Genomic DNA, 20,282 nt, shown 5'->3' with positions numbered 1-20,282 from the left:
GGAAACCTGTTAGATTATTTTCATCAGTAATTTGATCTCTTTGTTGTATAAACATTCAGGATCAATATTCTTAAGCTTTGACACATTACAAAAATGTACACAAGTGTTACTGAAAAAATGGACTCTTGTAAAAAGTTGAAAATTAAGATAAAAATTAAAAATGCCCAAAGGTTGGTACGAAAAAAAACTTGGTCAGCCCATATTGAACTTCATATATTATCAAGTTTAAACAGTTTTAAACTTTTTACATTTTAAAGTGATTAAAAACTCGAACATCAAAATTATTTCCATGACTTTAATAACTAATCTCTTATCTAAAAAAATGATTTTCGTTATGTGTGAATGTTCAGCAACTTTTGGAATGACAATAATCTAACATATCAAAAAGAAAGGAAACAAATGTCTTAAATGATAGTTTGACTGTTTTCTTTTCCATCAAATGTTTGATAATAAACTATACAAACACAGTATGAAGTTAAAAAAAAAAGGGATTATAGGGTTTTTTCATTTTAAAGATGTATTCAAGTTTAATTTTTTAATAACAGGAATTTATATATATTTTTTAAATAAAACCGATGTTATAAAAGAGAAATTGAAAACAGCTGCACTAATTGCTTTAACTTGCCGTTATAGCTTCAAATAGGCCTATATGTTTACATGTTTTCATTGATTAAAAAGGTTTTTAAAAAGATTGACTGTTTTCTTAATTTACAGATTATTATGATAAACACCTCCATTTGACCATATTCAGACAGTTTTACAATCTATAGTTTTATTTAGTAGTTTTACAGTTTGTCTGCTGTGTTTTTTAATAACTTGTGTGATAAATTCCTTATTATTATTATTATTATTATTATTATTATTATCAACATTGTTGTTATTATTATTATTATAATATTAATTTGTTATTATTAATTGTTTATTATTATTATCAATATTATCGACATTATGCTTATTATTATTTTATGTTATTAATTTCATCATTATTCTTATTATTCATTTTTGTGAAACTTTATGACCACGAGGAACGAAAAGTGAAAGTTAAGACTATTACTGAGAGAAATGTTTAAAAAAGCGTCTAAACTAAAGGAAAAACAAAAAGAGAGATGAGTAATTGACAGGAAGGGGCCGCCGTCTCTCTGACTGACCACATGTTAGTCCTTTCTGTTGTAATTTGTAACTTTGACTCTTCTCCTTTGATGGATCCTTTGAAATGCAGCAGCGGACTGTCATGCAAATGAAGGTCGAGAGAGAGAGAGAGACCACAGGCGGGGAGAGAGAGATAGAGAGAGATAGAGGGGGAGAGACGGAGAGCAGGGAAGGATGGATGTGTGTGGGAAACTTGAGGATGTTTATATATATGTGTGTTTCGGTTTGGGTACAATTCAGAGGATTACAGGTGATTGATAACAGGTGTTTTTTGTATTTGTGATAGAGAAGAGGAGGAGGAGGAGAGAGAGAGAGAGAGAGAGAGAGAGAGAGAGAGAGAGAGAGAGAGAGAGAGAGAGAGAGAGAGAGAGAGAGAGCGGGGGAGATAAGGGCAATAAAACGTCCCATGTGACTGCAGCGGTTTTTAACGTGCAGCTGATGGAGAAACACACGTACACACTCTTTCACACACCCTCACACACACTCGGAGGACAGGTGGAGGTTTGGACAGGTAGACAGCAGGAGAGAGAGAGAGTACACACAGCGGAGCCCACTTTACCTGCAGCTCAGGTGCAAGAGGGGAGAGGCAGCAGGCTGGAGCCGCAGAGAGTCGAGGGAGCCCCCTCACCTGCAAACATGTACGTCAGTTACCTGCAGCTGGATAAGGACCCCGCCATGTACCCCCACCAGACCTCCGTCACCCGACACCCGGGCCTCAGCCTCAGTCCGCAGAACTTCGTCCCCGGCCCGCCGCAGTACTCAGACTTCGCCGGTTATCACCACCACCACCCAGGCCTCAACAGCGACCTCCACCCGGGGCAGCAGGCCGGGCCGGGCGGCGGCGGCTGGAGCCCGGCATACCCGCCTCCTCCGCCCGCCCGGGATGAGTGGTCCTCGCATCACTACGCTGCTGCTGCCGCGGCCGCCGCAGCCGGGGGGGCTCCTACCGCCTCCCACGGATCAGTGGGTCCCACGCTCGGGTTTAGCCCTCCAGAGTTCCCCGGACAACCACCCGCGCTGTTGCCCGCCTCCCTGAACGCGTCTGCGGGGCAGCTGTCCCCCGGATCCCCGCAGAGGAGGAATCCGTACGACTGGATTCGACGCAACTCCATACCGCCCACCAACCCGAGTAAGAGCCTTATTATGAATCCCTTTTAATTTAACATGAAGAAAGTTGTATCAGCGTTTCCTGCACGTTAAATTCACCATGTTTCCTCCATATTTAGACCTACTTCAAACAAATTATGAGAAAAACACCCTCATGATATTTCTGCAGGTGTGTCCTCTTTTGGCCTGTTTTCTAATCACCACTTTCCTCTCCATTATATATATATAGATACATACATACATACATTCATATAAGTCCTGATATTAAGCAATGATCGAACGTTTCTAACACAAACAGAGTTGACAGACTGTTTCACATTTCAATATGAAGCTGATAGCAGCTCAGTGATACTCAAATAGCTCATTTGTACTCTGTTAGATAACCAAACAAAGACATTTATTTTCTCAATAAGGATGGAAATCAAATATTTGTGCTCTTGTTTTATATTATATAAAGTTTGTTTGCGTGAAGGATGCGCGTCTGAGAAACCTATCTTTGCCTTTTAACGCGAATACAAACAGCTATGTTCATAGGCACATTTTAAAAATAATAGCCCTTCAGTATTATTTTCTGCCTCTTTATTACCCTCCTTCGCGATTATTTACATGGCTAAAATGAAATGTTAAATATTCAGGCTGATGGAGGTGAAATATTCCCACGCGCACTGTCCCGTCCTGTCTCTCGTCGGGGGGGGGGGGGGGAAATCAAACGTGTGAAGTCTGTGTCCTCGCGGTGTGAAGCTCTTGTGATGTAAATGTTTCCCCCCTCTGGATGTGACTCCGGGCGGCTCGGCTCAATCTTTGTGCTCCGCTTGTTTCTGGGCGGAGGAGACATGAGTTTACAAGACAGGTCCCACTTTGAAGTGTGAAGTGTGACTGTGTGCGTGTGTGTGTGTGTGTGTGTGTGTGTGTGTGTGTGTGTGTGTGTGTGTGTGTTCGGTGTGTGTGTGTGTGTCTGTGTGTGTGTGTAACACCACCACTTTGATTCTAACGAGCTCACCTGGATTCATCCCGCCAGGTGCAGCCAGCGGTGGAAGAAGCGCTAAATATTACTGTACGGGAGACGGGGTGACTAACGTTTTTCACATTTTCCGTCATTGCTTGCAGATACTTATCAATACACTCATCATTTTTTAATATAAAAAAACATCAGTCATTGATGATATAATATATATTATATCTGAACAAAAATGACACTGTTTTATTCAATTCAATGACAGAAATAATGTACAATTTCTTCTCTAACTTCTTAAAATGTCACTAAAGATTATTCTAGAGCAGGTTTTATGTGAATTCAAAGCAAAAGGATAGCTAACTTTGGAGACAGCTAAGCAACAATTATGTTAACAATATTTAAATTATTTGAACTGTGTCAAAAGTGAGAATTTATTTCATTCAAGTAGTTAGATAAGTCGCGAAAAGTTTATGGAGGTCACTGGTTCGACTCCTGGACACAACATTTTACTGCATGCCTTACCCCTCTCTCTACTCCCAACATTTACTCTCTCTTTGTTGCTGTGCGATTAATAAAGGCAAATAAATATTTTTTTTAATACAATGAAATGATGCAAGAAAGACAAATTTACGGAATAACAAAAATATCATGTGACGATAATATTCATTAGATACAAAATAGAAGAAACACATTTTTATTGAAAAATAAAAATATCAGATAATAAATTGAAATTCGCAATACAACATGGAGTTGCAAAGAAAATGTCAAACCCGAATACAATGACTTAAAAAGTGATTACTTCAATTGTAAAACTGTTACAACTGCCCTCCATCTGGCAGGCATGACACAATCTCTTATAGCCACAACCTTTGTTTGCTTATGTTGTTTATGTAACTGTATAAGCAACATCCTACAGATAAAACCGATCTTAGAGTTACCCAAATTTCAAAAAGAGGAAGAAGAGAAAAGGCAATCAAACAAATAATTTCATTTCTCAAGTTTAGTGTTTCTCTCCAAACTTGCGCTCCTTTTAAGCAAGCAGAGAGATAATCCAACTGAGCATGTGCAGATTTAGTGTTGTTAGCCTAGCTTGTTCCTTAATAATGAAGAAAATGAGTAATGGTAAATGGATTTGTACTTACATAGTGCTTTTCTAGTCTTTCTGACCTTGTCACATTCACCCATTCTCTCAGTGATGGTAGAGGCTGATTTAGTAGGGACAATCAGTATTAGCTAATCTCATTTGTACACATTCACACACACGTGAACAACAGCGAGAGCAATTTGGGGATCAGTATCCTGCTCAAGGACACTTCGGCATGTGAGTTCTGGAGCTGGGATCGAACCTCCAACCTTCCGATTTATAGACGACCAACTCTACCCACTGAGCTCAACCGACCCTGGTCTCCCCTAGTAATGTTGTTTTGTAGAGATACTCGGGTTATAAGTAATTAAAACAGAAATTAAGACATGTAATCTGGAAAATATTAATGTCAATTGTTTGAATGACATCATAGGAGCATGAAAATATATTCACTAAGGATGAATAAGATCTTGTTTGTACCCATAACGGGAGATCTTTAGATACTTATTAATAAATAATAGTAAATATGATCTATCTAACCCAGATTTGCAAATAAAATGCAGTCTACAGGTAAATAAGCAAGCAGAAAATGTATGAAAGTAAAATATAAGTGTTTTATAAATACACTGAAATCTACTTTGAAGTCAACTACTCTTAAAGCAAGGATTAAAAAAATACTGTTGACATAAAGACACACACAGAGTCCAAATGCAACATTTAAGAGCAACAAAAAAGTAAAATAAATAAGATAACCAAATTATAAACAGGTGAACAAGTGTACCTGGTATATACCCAACACTAAAGTAAATAATCCTTATACTTCCATTTAAAAATAACTCTGATTAATTGTTTTTTAGGGTAAAACTGGAGATAAACATGTACATGATCATAAGTGTATAAATTATTTTTATTTATGAGTGTATAATGTTTGTTGATACGGCCATAGTAGGTGATAAACATCACTGAAAACACAAGGTAGTGTTTCAGGTAGTAAACAAAACCAGCAACATGTTAAGAGAAGATATGAAGTTCAACTTAAAAATAACAAAAGTACCCCGAGCCGTACTTCATCGCAGTTGACATGTGCTATAACAGCATGACTCTGCAGATATTCTATACTCACCGTCCTGCTGCCCTAAAGAATCACTAGAGCAACAAATGTGGATTCATCCGCCTCTGAAACTAGTCCCACACAGTCCTCCTTGTCTAACAAAATCACTGTGAGCAGCTTCTTATGAAAATTAAAGGTTCTGTGTAACCTGAAATTAAAGGAGGTGTTTTTAAAGTTAGTTCGTCTTTACATAGATTGTGATGACTACTTGATAAATTTACAGTAACAACAAAACTGATCACTGACTGATGTTTCTGTTTCTGTACGTGCACCACAAAGTGGAACAATCAACATTTCACCTTCAAAGAAAACTTGTTAAGTGTGGAACACACTTTTATGATTTTCCAAGTGTGAACTGTTTGACTGTATTTACAGTGTTTAGAAATGTACAGCTACGACTGGAGCTGGTTTTATGGCTGTGAAGTTATCTACACTGCGTCCTTGAGTCTCAGACTTTTACTCTTTGCGGAAAGTTGGATGTGTTAGGTAACCTGAGTTTCCCTGTTCTCTGTCTGACTTCAGGTAAAATGATTATCACAGTTAGGGTGACGTGATGTGGGGGCAGATCCTGATCGCATTAAAGAAAGAGTCAAGCAAAGCATTTGGTCATTTATGACAAAAATTTGTATTTTTATTTTCAGTTACTGACTAAATTGTAATTTACAAAAGTTAAATAGTCCTATTACACCTTTAAAAGTATAGCTCATCAGTTGTGGAAATCACAGATTCCTTCCCAATGTTGTGGCACAGCTCTTAAACTGAATGCATCCACCTGACCAAAGATGATAATCAGAAAACAATCATTTAAAATGAACACATAGGAACCATAAAGTATGGATGTAACATATCAGGACCAACAATCTTGTGGAATACATCGCTAACTTTTGCTAAAGCTGCAGATTAGGCACCAACGTGTCCAACTTAAAGCTCCTGTGAGGACTTTTTATCTGGGTATGAAACAAGCTGAAATAAAAACTGATGTATCTGCATGCCCTAAAAATGCAAACACAACATGAACAAGAAGAATGAGTGTTTCCACACAGTTCTTTCTATCTGAAATCACTGGCAGAGACCAAGGCATTCACTGTATGCTGATGATACAGCCTTTTCATGTTACACGGCAAAGACTCTTGATGACTGTAAAAATAGAGTGGGATGAAAGTTTTGTCAAGAAACAGGAACAGCAATCAAAATCAGGAAAGATGGCTTTGTCCACAGGGGGGCGCTACATACAATACAAACTAGAAGTCTCTCACAGGAGCTTTATGTTTAGAAAAAAATTTAATGGCTCAGGCGATTTGAAGTATGCCAGTGTTGTGAGTTAAAGCTCGTGTGAGAAAAATTTAGTTTGTGTTGACTTTGGCGCCCCCTGTGGACAAAACAGTACCTCTTTGCTGATCTTGTCTTGTACATATTTGGGGGATATGTCACTCAAAGGATATTTATACAGCGTTCCTTTCCCCTGTTTGGTCTCATTGGTGGTTGAAAGTCAGAACGTTCTGCCTCTGGTCCTCCCTCAGAGGTAGTGACAGAGGTGGGATGGGGAGAAGAAGGTGGTTGGGCGGAGCAGCACTTTGGGATACCAGTAGTACTACCAATAGTTTTGGGGTCCAGTGTGTAAATACAAAGGCGGGGTGATTGTGGAACTGTTGCGGAGTTGCAATGTGTAAGATGCTTTTGATTGTAGCTACTGATCTGCCTCAATGTGGTTAAAGATTGGTTCTGGTTTTATCAAAGCAAGTCCTCCATGTCTCCTAATGGGCTCTGTAATGTTACATACCTTGGTTAAATAAGACAACAGATAATTATATAGGCCCAGCTTGAGTTGCCCTCAGTTGAACATTGTACATGTTTATTTATGATAAGTATTTGACTGATTTATTGCCCCTGACTATCCCAGACTTCCCTGATTTAAATACACTTGACTTCCTCATTTGCTCCCAGCATAATGTCTTCTGTGTGTGTTCTGTACTTGTTTGTTTTTAATTTGACATTGCATTACTTTTTTCTAAAGGTGCTAATGCTCTGTATATTAGAAAGTATGGTGGAGCTCTCAGGGCAGACGAAGAAGCAGTCCACTGACAGAGTAAACCTCTCGCTTTGTCTCAGACAGACTGAAGAGCTTTTTGATTTACGCTCCTTCATTAGCGTCCGGACTCTTTCAGCTGTTATCTGAACCTGTTGGTTTTTACTTTCTGACAAATGAGGCAGAAACTGCTCGGTTCAGACAGATGTTCAACCTGAAACTAAAATGTTTGAGTTGTAAATCTGCCTGGTGAGTGTTTCGAGGAAAGACAGAGTATAAAGAAGACAGACACATCACTTATTTAACGGCTGTTTATTCAGTGTTAATATTGAATCAGAGCATGTTAAAGGCATTTTAATTAACTTTAACACTAACTGCCACCTTCCTGATGTCCACTTTAACTCATGGGCAGGTTTTCAAGTGATGGTCAACATGTCTTTGTTTTGGTTTTGAGGCTTTATTTTAATCCAGTTTTTGTTTCAAGGCAGATTTTGGTAGACTGGTAGGACTTCTCTGTAACCCTGAATTTGAGGTTGGAGTAAAATACACAACTGGGTCGTCTGCAAGTGATGGAGTTTGACATGTCCATCATTGAATCTAATCATGTCTTATGAAGCGATGGAGTCCTGGTGCCCAAACCTAGTTGAACGGAGGCTGTCTCACGGGGTGAACCATGTATTTGTCCTGTATGAATCTGTAGCTATGAGGACTAGCAGTCTGCCATCATCAGGGGCACTAGTTTAGATGCATGTGTTTGGTCTTGGCAGGTATAAAAAACAGACGTTTTATGTCATTTGGGTTGGTTGTAGAAAGTTACTATGAAACTCTGACACACTTTTTATTTTTTATTTTTTTTTAAGAATTAAGAGTCTTTATTGTCAAAGTACAGTTATGTACCCGAAGCCTGCTAAAAGTCCTCTGAATCAATACCTATCAATCAGTTTTTATCCAAATAGTGCAAAATTATACTTACCAAAAGAGCAGGTCTGGACCAAATTTAAACACAACACAAATCCACCATCCTTACACAGCCGAAAAATTAAAGCAGAACCCGACTCTTGGTGAACATACACCTGCTGTGACTGCATGGGTTGAGAACAGTGGGATAGAAAAGAGAGAAAGAAAGAAAGATGGAAAAAGGAAAAACTAATAGACAGACGTGTTGGGAGAGCAACAACAACCTACAGGAACCTGCAAGACAAAGAGCTAAATCGACTCCCAGAAACACATAAAAACTTAACAAGACACATTAAAAGCCAGGTTCCTCTGCAGTCTAAGTCTATGGCAACATAACTAAGAGCTGGTCCAAGCCTGAGGTAGCTCTAACAATAAGCTTTATAAAAAAGGAAAGCTTGAAGCCTACTCTGAAACGTAGAGAGGGTGTCTGCCTCCCTGACCCTGACTGGTAGAAAGTTCCAATGGAGAGGTGTCTGATAACTGAAGCCTCTACCTCCCATACTATTTTTAGAGACTTAAGGTACGATGAGCAGGCCCGCATGTAGGGTGCATAGTGTTCCACAGGGGTAATAGGGCACTACGAGCTCTTTAGGATACGAAGGTGTCTGACCATTAAAGAGCACACAAGTATTTTATAACAGATGGTTCAGGGAGCAAGTTGACAGACGCTATTATGGGAAAAAATCGGTCTGTTGTCCGAGCTTCAGAGTCTTTGCACACTTATTAGAATGGCCTGGTTAAAGGGATAGCAGTCTGACTTGATTGGCAATACCTGCTGGAAAATAGGTACTGAAAAATGCTTCCCGGTCTGCAACAGTACACAAGTCGACCATCTTATTCATGATGTTAGAATACAGCCCTCAAACTTCAGCCCATAACATTGTGTACGTTTGTACACGGGGGAATTTTAGATAAAATTAACCAAATTGTCTAGTAATGGGTTGATATACTGATGGCCATTAATGTAGTTTAAACAGCTTTGCCCTCTGACAGTGTTGAGGTTTAACAGTAACACATGAGTCGATAAATGAATAAACGCAGATAGAGCTCAGTTCATGCAAATCCAGCAGTAGCAGGGAGTCTATTTGAATACAGGAGACCTGGTGAAAACCAAGCTGCATCAGTGAGTACAGGGACAGTGATGTAGGTTTATGAGAGCAGTTTATAACACATAATATAAAATACTATGACTCTTTACACTCCATTCATGCTTTTACACAGGGATGGTTAAACACTGATTTTGCGCCGTGCTTGTTTCATGCTGGCGAGTCAAAACTGACTGACTTCATTTTGGTGTCAGAGAAACGTGCTGGATTCATGGCTCTGTTATTTGCTGAACCAAAATCTGAATGCTAAAGAAAGCTCTTTCTGAGAAGTGTGTTAACACCTCCATACCTGTCTGAACAAAAGGAGGCCGGGGGAGCTAAATAAAGCGTTAGCATCATGACACAGGTTAGCTGAGCCTTCTTCGTAAACCTGTTCCATGAAAGTTTTGAAGGATGTGGTCCCAATTTTGAAAACAAAATGGGCACTTTAATATGATCCCTGGCTTTTGAGACATTCTCTAGTGGTTACTTGAGGAACTGCACTTTTTTTGCAATTACAGCATTGGCTTTATATTTAATCTTCGGATGTTGCTTTATGGATCTACAGACAGATTTTTTTTAACGTCTTCATGTTTTTCTTCTCAACAGATGGGAAGACGCGGACCAAAGACAAGTACCGGGTGGTTTACACTGACCACCAGCGGCTGGAGCTGGAGAAGGAGTTTCACTACAGCAAGTACATCACCATCAGGAGGAAGGCGGAGCTCGCCTCAGCGCTCAGCCTATCAGAGAGACAGGTATAACAACAGCAACAAATTACTTTTCGGATTTAATAAAGACTTTGTGTTAAATTAATCTTACCTTTGAATTGTATAACAGACATATAAACATGTTTCCCTCTGCTCCAGGTGAAGATCTGGTTTCAAAACCGGCGGGCAAAGGAGCGAAAGATCACCAAGAAGAAGCTCCAGCAGCCGGCTTCTTCCACAACCACGCCAAACCCTGCAACTGGCACCAACGGCAACAGTGGAGGAGGAGGTGGTAGCAGTGGCGGGCTTCATGGAAATGGGGGTAGCAGTGTGGGCATGGTGACAAGCAGCAGTGGAAGCAACGGGCTGGTTTCACCTTCCTCTCTACCTTTGAACATAAAAGAGGAGTACTAAGAATGAAGGGGAAAGTCATTTTATCAGACGATGATATCGGGGATAAGGACTAAAAAATGTTCCCCAATGAACTTAAAGACTATTTGCATCGCGCCTGACCACCTGCTGGCTTAAGCTTGTTGAAAATTGGAAAACATGTTAAAAAGAAGGAGCAATTCTTCTTCCCTCGTCAGACTGTTGTTGAAACTCTTAAAGTGATCAGATGGGTGCTTGCTGGGATGCCGTCAGTCCACCACGGGGCCCTTTTCTTCACCCAGCTTAATCCACTGCAACATGCTTATTCCAAATATTTCAAAGAATGTTTAAAATTATGCACAAAAGATGTCAGACTTTTCCATTTGATGGAACTGATGCGGCCACGAAAAACATGTTGTGGCCTTGAATATTTCCCTCCATGTAAACCTTATTGAGCTCAGTGAGAGCTGCAAATATTAAACCCTGCTGTCAGACAGTGTGGGAAAGATGTTTTTTTTTTTTTTAACTTTAAGGCTACTTAAAAAGGGTTTGCATATGTGCATATTAGAAAAAAAAAGTGTAATGATTTTCATTAAGAAATGTTTTCTCAACCCTGAGGACAATAAAACCCGGAGACAGTAGCATTATCATTCCATTATTTTGAGTGTTTTCTCATGTGATCAGACGCAACCCTAAACTAATAAACTTTTGTGTTGGGATGTTACGAAACATAACAAGTTAGTTAAACATCAGTGAGATAAAAAATGAAAATCGATACCTTCTTTAAACGGCAGAGGGTGCTCTCTGCCTTTGACTTGTCTTGTCTCTACTGTCTGTAGCTGCATAGAAGCATACACACATTGGACCACAATTTAACATTTTTAATTTTATTCAAATAAGATTAACATCTGTGGATATAGGAAGAGGGAAATAGCTTAGATCTTACGCCTCTGTATGGGGAGCTCTCACATCCAAGATTTAACCCCTTTTGATCCTCTTTTTGCTGTCTTCATTTACTCCTCTCACCTTACTGTCTAGAGGAAGAACCTTCCTTTCAAAGATAAAAGCAAGCATTATCTAACCAAGAACAAGAGTAACCTCGGTGTACGGTTGTAGTAAGGCAAAATAAATGCCTCACAAATAACAGTTTTACTAAACTATCTCTTCTTTAAAACTTTCCTAAAGGGTTTCCTTTATTTTTGCAATTTTGAAGACATGAAGAGCATGAGTTTTCCATTCCGAGAGGCACAGCTGACTTGATTGACAGGCGGGAACACTGTAGCTGTTGACTAGGAGGCTCAAAGCCCGCCTCTTTACCTCACACTAACTCGACAGAAGTTAGGTTGTGTTCAGCATTTCCAATATGGCTCCCACCAATGATTGGCTTCAAAACAGCGCTTTAGGAACAGATGGGTGATGTCATGGATACTACGTCCATTAATTATAGGGGCTGTCCCAAAACTCTCAACTGTGATTGGCTATTTGCCTTGATAGAGGTGTAACCAATGTTGAAATCTAGTATTTAGGCTGAGTTGCAACCAAAGACCACTTGAATTATGGACGTGTATGTCCAAATCCAGGAGCTGCAGCCTTCGGAACCCACATAGAAGGGTCAGGACGAACTGAATTGAGACGGTTTGGTCTATGGAAGATTATCTGTTTACGTCACCAACCGTTCCTGCCGTACGCCGTCACATTGGGCCGACCCTGTTAGCCTGTGGCTGACTAACTACCTGACCCAGCTAGTGCCATGTAATTAATAAAATTACCAATGTTTTTAAGATAATTTCAAGTTCAATCCAAATGCTATCAAACAGTGAATCTGTTTGTATTGGCGCGCAACAAATTATGGGATATGTTGGGCCGGGAAGGATGCTCCTGTTGCTTCCTGAAGAGACGTAATGAAGCCCAAAGATGGTCCTTGCATAATTTAAAATGCTGACTCAACGTAACACAGACTTATAGGTTCCTGGAAAATAGCTCCAATTAAACCTCTTGTCAAACTACAACTAATTATGCATAAATTAGCCTTAACATTATCATGGATGTGTTATGAAATAACTCATGATCAAAACCAGGATGAGGCTCAGAAGCAAGGTACTCAAGACCATGTAAACAAACTCAGTGATTTCCACATTCATGTTCGTCTGAGCAGAAATATCAAGAAAAACTGAAAACTACTAAATCATTTCAAAACAATTTGAAACTCAAAAATAGCATAAAAACGTACATATAATGCCTCTCATGTCTCTTTGAATCAGAACACACATTTAATAAATCTAGCTTCAGTCTTTCCTGACCATCAGATAGGACGGCACAAGTTGATTTACATGGGCTACATTGATGTTCATCACACATCAAGTCACAGAGGAACAGGACTATGACAAGAGGACCACACACACGCTCATTCACTCACACAGGCGCGCGCAGACACACACATTTTCTAATTGATGTAGCCGTTGAGGTGTGGTGTCCAAAGGGCGAAGAGGAACACTCGGCAAACAGAGCACATATCCTGCTATCTACAACAGAGTGCGTATGTGCGAATGCGTAGGTGTGTGTTCATTTGTCTTCACTCAGACCTTTGTCCTCCTTGCTTCATTTTTGCCTCCAACAGTCCTATCTGAAGCCTGATAGAGACTATCAGCTGTGTGTGTGTGTGTGTGTGTGTGTGTGTGTGTGTGTGTGTGTGCGTGTGTGTGTGTGTGCGCGCGCGCGCGTGTGTGTGTGTGTGTGTGTCAGTCGTACAGACGGCCATCTTGAACTTGAGGTTGAAACGGTTTGAAACACACAAACCTACATTTAGAAGATAAAAAGAACTTAGCATGAGGAGACTGAAACAGAATGCGTGTGTTTCAGCTGCTCCTTTTGGACACCACATAATTTCTACTTTTTACTCAAAGCTTTTTGTTTTAAATGTTTAATAAAAAGAGGACCCAGATTTGAGCCTTGAGGAACTCCACACACCATGTTTGTTCCTTCTGATGTGTTGTGAAGATATAACCCTTTACTTCTATGGGGTCTGGTTGATTTTTTCACTGATATCGCTATGAAAATGAACCTTTAGATTTCCCAATAACAAAAGAAAGGAGGCACTTCATATAAATATACTTATTTAAATCAAGTTGTTCCATCAAACAGATTCAAAGTTCTCACAAAGGGTTAAAAACAATGACATCAAGATAATGAAACTTGGTATAGATGTTCATTGGCTTGCTACAAGTTAGGGATTGGCTAAGATTATATAAAACGGCCCTAAGTTAATAATGTCTAGGTGAAAGATTTGGCTTGATTTATGTACACTGGATTTAAAGAATTAATCCAGATTATTTTGGTCAAATCTAAGAAAATAAATTACAATTATTATACAGATGATGTAGTCCAAAAAAGATGTGATATTTAAGCATCAGTGAAATCTGTAAAGTGAAATATAAACACCATTTATCATCAAAAGTAAATATGATTTTTAGATGTTGAAGTTTTTATTCTGAAACAGTTTATCATACATCAGGAAAGCCAATATCACAGCTGAAGCAGTCATGATAGAGACAGGAGGTGCTCCAAGATCCACTTGATGTTCTCTTTAAAAGCTGCAGCCATAGACTCTGTAAATAATGGACGTAGTATCTGTGACATCACCCATCTGTTCCTGAGCGCTGTTTTGAAGCCAATCGACGGCGGCAGCCATATTGGAAATACGGAACTCAACCAGGTAGAGTGTGACATAAAGAGGCGGAGTTTGAGCCTTCTTGCCAACAGCTATGTGTTCCGGTCCGGGAGTCAAGTCAGTCATGTCTTTATTTGGGCAAAAACTCGTAATCTTAAAATCTTCTGAACCATCATGTTGGAAAAAAAATCACTCCCCGTACAGTGTGTGCTGATAGAGAAATGAGCTACGTAGACCCAAGCCGTTTTTTTAACCAGGCTGTAAACATGTTTATTTCTGCTGCAAAGATAGTCATTTTTGAATTTAGTGTGTATGTGGTTTACAGTGTTTCTGCAGCCAGCCTCAAGCGGATTCTCGATGAATTGCAGTTTATAACACTTTGGCATGGGCTTCATATTTTGAGACCGGAGGTTGCCGCTTGGCTGCAGCATTTGATAAAAGTAAGACTCACACTTAAAGAGGTAGTTTTATACATTTTCATATTTTCCAGATAATGTTTCAAAACGTAGACAATGTATGAAATTAAGAAGTAAACATTTGTTGTAGTAATCTGAACAGCTTGTTCAAAAAGTCACTCAAAAATTACACGAGAGGGACACATTTACTCAAATGGTGACATTGCCATCATTTCGTCCCTTTCCAAACTTTCCGAGTCAGATTAAGGGTCCAAGCAGTAGCTGAAATGAATGTTTAAAAGACAGCCGTGTGTTTGAGCTGTAAATCACGTGAAGCTGATACAGAGTGAACAGAGACACCAGCTGAAGACTCAACATATACGTTTGTTTAACTCTATTCTTTTTTATGCATTTGAAGAGTTGAACTGGAGATAACCTCATGTTGATTTTTTTTGTTGGAATTGCTTTTTGCTGAAACAGTAAGTTTTTTTTGTGTAGCCTGAGAAGTTGCTTTGTCTTAACACAAAATTGTGGAATTTAATTACAAAATTACACTTACAGACATAATTGGGCCACTTTGCAGTTTTATCTGACCTTTATTAATTCAGAAAGTTACAACTTTATTGAGACCTTCATTTTCTTTACATTTACGTTTACACTAAAAGATAATTGATTTTATATATAGAAAAGCTGCAAACGGACGCAATCTTCAGCCTGTAGTTAAAGTTTGCCAATAAGCTTTAAACTCTCGACAAAATGAATGATGAAACATTGAGTTTAGACAAATTGAACTTTCTCCTCACAAGGCCTCTCTTATGATCATATTTCAAATATTAAAGTAAGACTTCCATAAAGTAAAAGTAAAACTGTGTTGGCTGTATTAAGAGAAAACAAATATTTTCACATCAGAACCAAACCAAGACAAACACAGAGGATCCAGGTGGGCCGTGCTCGCGCCTCATTTTTGGGTAAACAGAGTGTAATGAGAGCCGCTCGGTCTCACCGCCATAAAGTTTATGGAGGGGTGGGTGCAATAAAAAAGGTTTCACCACAGAGACGCAGATATGTTTGTCGAGGAGGCGTGATGAGCTCTGATAGCAGCGATGGACGACAGCCAGAGGATTCACCGCTGGAGTTTGGACATCAGGAGATACTGACGTTAGTTTGTACGTGCCACAGAGATGTTTGCTCCCACGCAAAGAAACAAAGCTGTCCTTCACTCTAAAGCTGGAACAAATTTACAATTAAATAAACTGCTCCCATCCCATATGAGGACACTTTCAGGTTGAGTGAGGGACAATGTGTAGTGAACAGGTGGTTATGCCAATTAGAGTCCCGACAGAGCGGAGCAGTATGTCTCACCCTGAACATTGTAAATTACATCAGATGAAGTTTATTATTTCTCTACAGTTGTTTGTAATGTTTGATTCCACTGTCACGAGTGTTAGACGAGCCAATTAACAACACTTAGACGTGTTTGTAGTACTCAGGTTCAGGACTCAGTCATGACCTGAATGATTGATTCAGTTCTGAGCCAGGGCAGGCACATTTTTATCCCTGCATATTCACGTGAAAATGCCTGAATTGTGAGTGTTGCTTGCAATGCAGTGAGGGCAGTAACATGTCCGACATGTTGAAGAACCTTCGAGGAGAAGACGGAGACAAACTCAAACGTTGACAGAAAACAAGGATAAACCCAGAAAGGTAAGAGACATGATGAAATAGACTTTTACTGTTGCAGGCTGATAGATAACAGCTCAGTTTACAATGTTCACATTAACAGTGGGTGGGTTGCAGATGTTCTTAGGTTCATTAGACACCTGCAGTGATCCCAACGCATCAGGATGTGGTGTTTACGTGCAAATATAGAAACCTGGTTCGTTATACCCCTGAATTGATGATGACACTTGAACCCTTGTTTCTGATCATTGTATGATTGTGCAGGCGCCTCAGATGTTCATGGAGTAACATAACTTCAGGACTCTCCAGGGGGTCAGCATTGCTAAGCTCCAATTCAAGCCTTCATTACTGAAAGACAAAACTCAGTTTCTCTATGGCTCCAGAATGGAGATGCTCTTGTTGCTGTCGCCATGTTTTTTCTGCTGATATGTTACTTGGTTGAGGCTGTTCTGTATCCTGTTTTCGTTCAAAGTTCTCCAGGTTGCAAAATCAGGTTTCTCAAAACCCCGGGAAGGACTCCTCTGGTTTCTGAAATCAGGATATGATGTTCAAACGCACAAAGACAAAAACGGGATACACAAGTCTGTGTAGACGCACTCAATGATCATCTAGCTCATCTGACACGCTGGCAGGATCATTCAGAATCTGATGTTAATAATAAGATGTGTGCTCAGTGCTCAGGTAACCGGGACTTGACTTCTTCTCTGTTGACTCAGACTTGAACTCTGCAGACTCAAGACCCAACTCAGACTCAAGGCTTTCCTCTAACTCTTTCAGATGTTAACACGACCATGTTAATACATTGTTGTATCAGTACTTCCTGAAGAGAACATGACTCAACATTTTGCAGATGATACAATAATTAGTTTCTGACTGGTTTCTTCTTGCAGAAAGTAAAACTGTTGTCTAACTATAGACCAAATAATATGAAAAGCTGCCATTTCCCTTTGCTTCAGCTCAGAGGGAAATGTGAAATGTGAAGTCACAGAGTGGTTTTATGACCCAGACCTTGCAGCTCTGCTCTCTGTGGGAGTGGCAACGCCGTTAATGAGGAACAACATCCTCGACTGTTATCATCGAGGTCAAATGTTCACCTGGCAGCGAGTCCGAGGCCGGCGAGGAGCAGGATGTCGAGGACGAATCTGAGAAATGAGCATTGAGCTATTAACAATCAACTTATGCAACAGATGGTGTCACAATTATGAGTCAACACTGCAGAACTCAGTCCATGTTTTAGTCTCGCTGCAGAGGTTTTGATATTTTATTATAAATGTGTTTCATTCATAAACTTTAACAGATATTGTTCCTGGAAAAGTAAGTCATCAATATAGGCGATACAAGCATAATCACTATGTCTGTCCTTCCTGGAAACCACACACACAAACTCTCACACACTACACGCACACACGGAGTCAAACAGTCAGTGTGTGTTTGAAAAGAAACTCCTACACATTGACGACAGCGTGACGGTCTAACGGGGGCGGCGGCCATTTCATGGCACATCTCACCTCGCTGAAACAAAATGGTGGCGAGCATAAGAGTCCAGTGACAACCTTGAACATATCCCTAAATTCTGAGGCCTGAAAGTCACACTTAAATAATCTAAAATCTAAATATTGTCTTTGTTCTGCTGGATGGGTAGAAACAGTTTCTTTACTTCACATGATGTTCTTTCAGGTTATGAAAGTCTGTTTGGATCAATCAAAATGTGAGTAGAGCATCTTAAAATCAGACAATTTTAGAGCAAATAAAAGGAAAAGACAATAAAGACAGGAAACAACTCTCACCTCTCACCGCCGTCCATAAACACTCGAGGAATCGTCTCTTGCGGCGCCTCATTCAGACTTATACAGCCGCGTGTTTATGGGCCATTTTACCATAAACTTTCATTTACAATATACTTACTGCCCCTAATACGCCCCTGTATTGGCCACATTGATTGTGGATAAACACAGGAGTTGTAAAGGAGCAGTGCTGGAACGGTAGTAATGCTGTAAAGAGCAGATAATACTGAAGACATGACGGGACTACTGGTATTCCCCAGAGAGAGCTCCAGAATCTCCATGAGAAATAAAGATACAGGTGAATAGAGAAACTAATGTAGAACTACAGATCAAGCAAAGTAATAAAAAAGAGAATAAAGCAACATTTAAAACAATATTCTTTGTTGGGTTTGCTCTATTTTGGATCAAACCTTTTTTAAATATGAATGAAATCTTGACAACACAAAGTCAAGTTTTAAAATGAAAATACAATTTAAAAAAACAACAACAATAAAACATACATTTCAAAATTCAACTTATTTCTAATTATAAAAATCAAGGCGAGATACGTTTATTTATTAAAGACTGTTGAAATATAAATGTTTTTTTGCAGTGACAGTGCCTCAACTGGAGAGCACATCTCACCAATGCTTACTGCATCTCACCGGTAGAACCACAGCACTTCTGCTACGCTTTGTAGAAACAGTTGAATCTGATTTGAAATGTTCAGTATGCTTCATATTTTCTTTCATTCAGTGACATTACAAAATTAAAATGCAGAAACAGGCATCAAATGTAGCATCAGCTGCTGGAAATTACACCTCAAAAGAATAAGAGTTGTTCGTTCCACCATAAGGAGCTTCGACAATATCATTGACAAAATTCGTATCAGATGTCCCGCCCTTTCTTGATTCTGATTTGTCATTGATCAAGAAGTGACTTTGAAGAGTGCACCAAAAGTTTAACTTTTTTCATCAGTGCTGAGAGAGAAGTGAGTTCTGAAAAACGCAGAACTGCATTTGGTTTGAATGAAAAAAAGTGACTTTAATGGAAACAGGACCTGAAGTGTTATTTATTATACTACAAAGAGATCGTAGAGTACAAAGATTTAAATTAAATTAAATTTTGCAAAAAAAATAAAATAAAACGTGTTGTGTGATCGAACACTGAAGTGGGCAAAAGAGCTGAATATTTGGAATAAATGAATTCAACACATACAATAAATAATTGTGACGTTTAGGAAAAACATTTTAAATTAAACATATCCCCAATTTCGTTTTATCTGAGATCTTAATGTATTTTTGTTAAGAAAATAAAAAGTTCTTTATTGTGTCTGGCATGTGCTTCTGAAAATATGTGTTATATAAATTTAGGAGATATCACTGCTCTCAATTTAAAATATATAGAGAAAGAAAATCATAATTTGTTAAGGGTTAGAAATAAAGTAAATACAGTAAAGTATTATATAAAGTAAAATACATTTAACATTTTTTACTTCCACTGAAGTGTTTCTTTCAACCCGAAATAGGTGACCAAAAAGTTTAACTCTTGACAATCAAAAATATTAGACTTGAGTTTTAGCGTACAAGAAAAAAGAAAATGAGCAGACTTTACATTAAAAATTACAAAAGTATGACCGCAACAAATTATATTTGAATATTTCTAATTAGACGTGTTAGCTGTGTGTTTGAGTGTATTTGTGTTTGTGTAATAAAGCCTGTGTTGTTTTACGGCAGCTGTGTGTTCAGGTGAAACGAGGAGTTTTATGAAGGCAGTGATTACAGTCTATCAGTCAGACAGATCGTTGTCTCAATTACAGCTCATCATACAGTAAACGGCTGCAGCCCCATTAACCTACATCACACCCACACACACACACACACACACACACACACACACACACACACACACACACACACACACACACACACACACACACACACACACACGCACACACACACTTAGTTTAGTGTTGCCCCTTATCAGCTTGACAATTTCAATTAAGTGAAGTTTATATTGTATGGTTGTATTGACTGTACAATCCTCCATTTGTTTATTATTATTATTTTACTGCCTTTAATTAGACAAGCAGGTGTACCTTAACACAACAAAACACAATGTGTGTTTTATTTTGTTCTTTTATTGCAAGACTACTTAGTTTTCAGATTGTTTTACACTGCATCATTTTGTACAAAAGTGATCACTGCCCGGCTAGAAAGAGAAC

At 39.0% G+C, this 20,282-nt stretch overlaps 1 protein-coding gene across 1 annotated transcript; it reads left to right on the top strand.

Annotated features, from left to right (window-relative positions):
- The first annotated feature begins 1,568 nt into the window (after positions 1-1,568).
- On the top strand, positions 1,569-11,194 carry cdx1b (caudal type homeobox 1 b). The gene is made up of 3 exons (XM_034683153.1): positions 1,569-2,278; positions 10,084-10,232; positions 10,344-11,194. The coding sequence occupies exons 1-3, from the start codon at positions 1,588-1,590 to the stop codon at positions 10,596-10,598; spliced, it is 1,095 nt and encodes a 364-aa protein (XP_034539044.1). The 5' UTR covers positions 1,569-1,587; the 3' UTR covers positions 10,599-11,194.
- Positions 11,195-20,282: the final 9,088 nt, after the last annotated feature.

This window comes from Notolabrus celidotus, chromosome 5 (genome assembly GCF_009762535.1).
Source record: "Notolabrus celidotus isolate fNotCel1 chromosome 5, fNotCel1.pri, whole genome shotgun sequence".
In the NCBI taxonomy this organism is placed as follows: Eukaryota; Metazoa; Chordata; class Actinopteri; order Labriformes; family Labridae; genus Notolabrus; species Notolabrus celidotus.
Note: the sequence above shows the minus strand (reverse complement) of the source record. Positions and strands in the feature narration are given on the sequence as shown.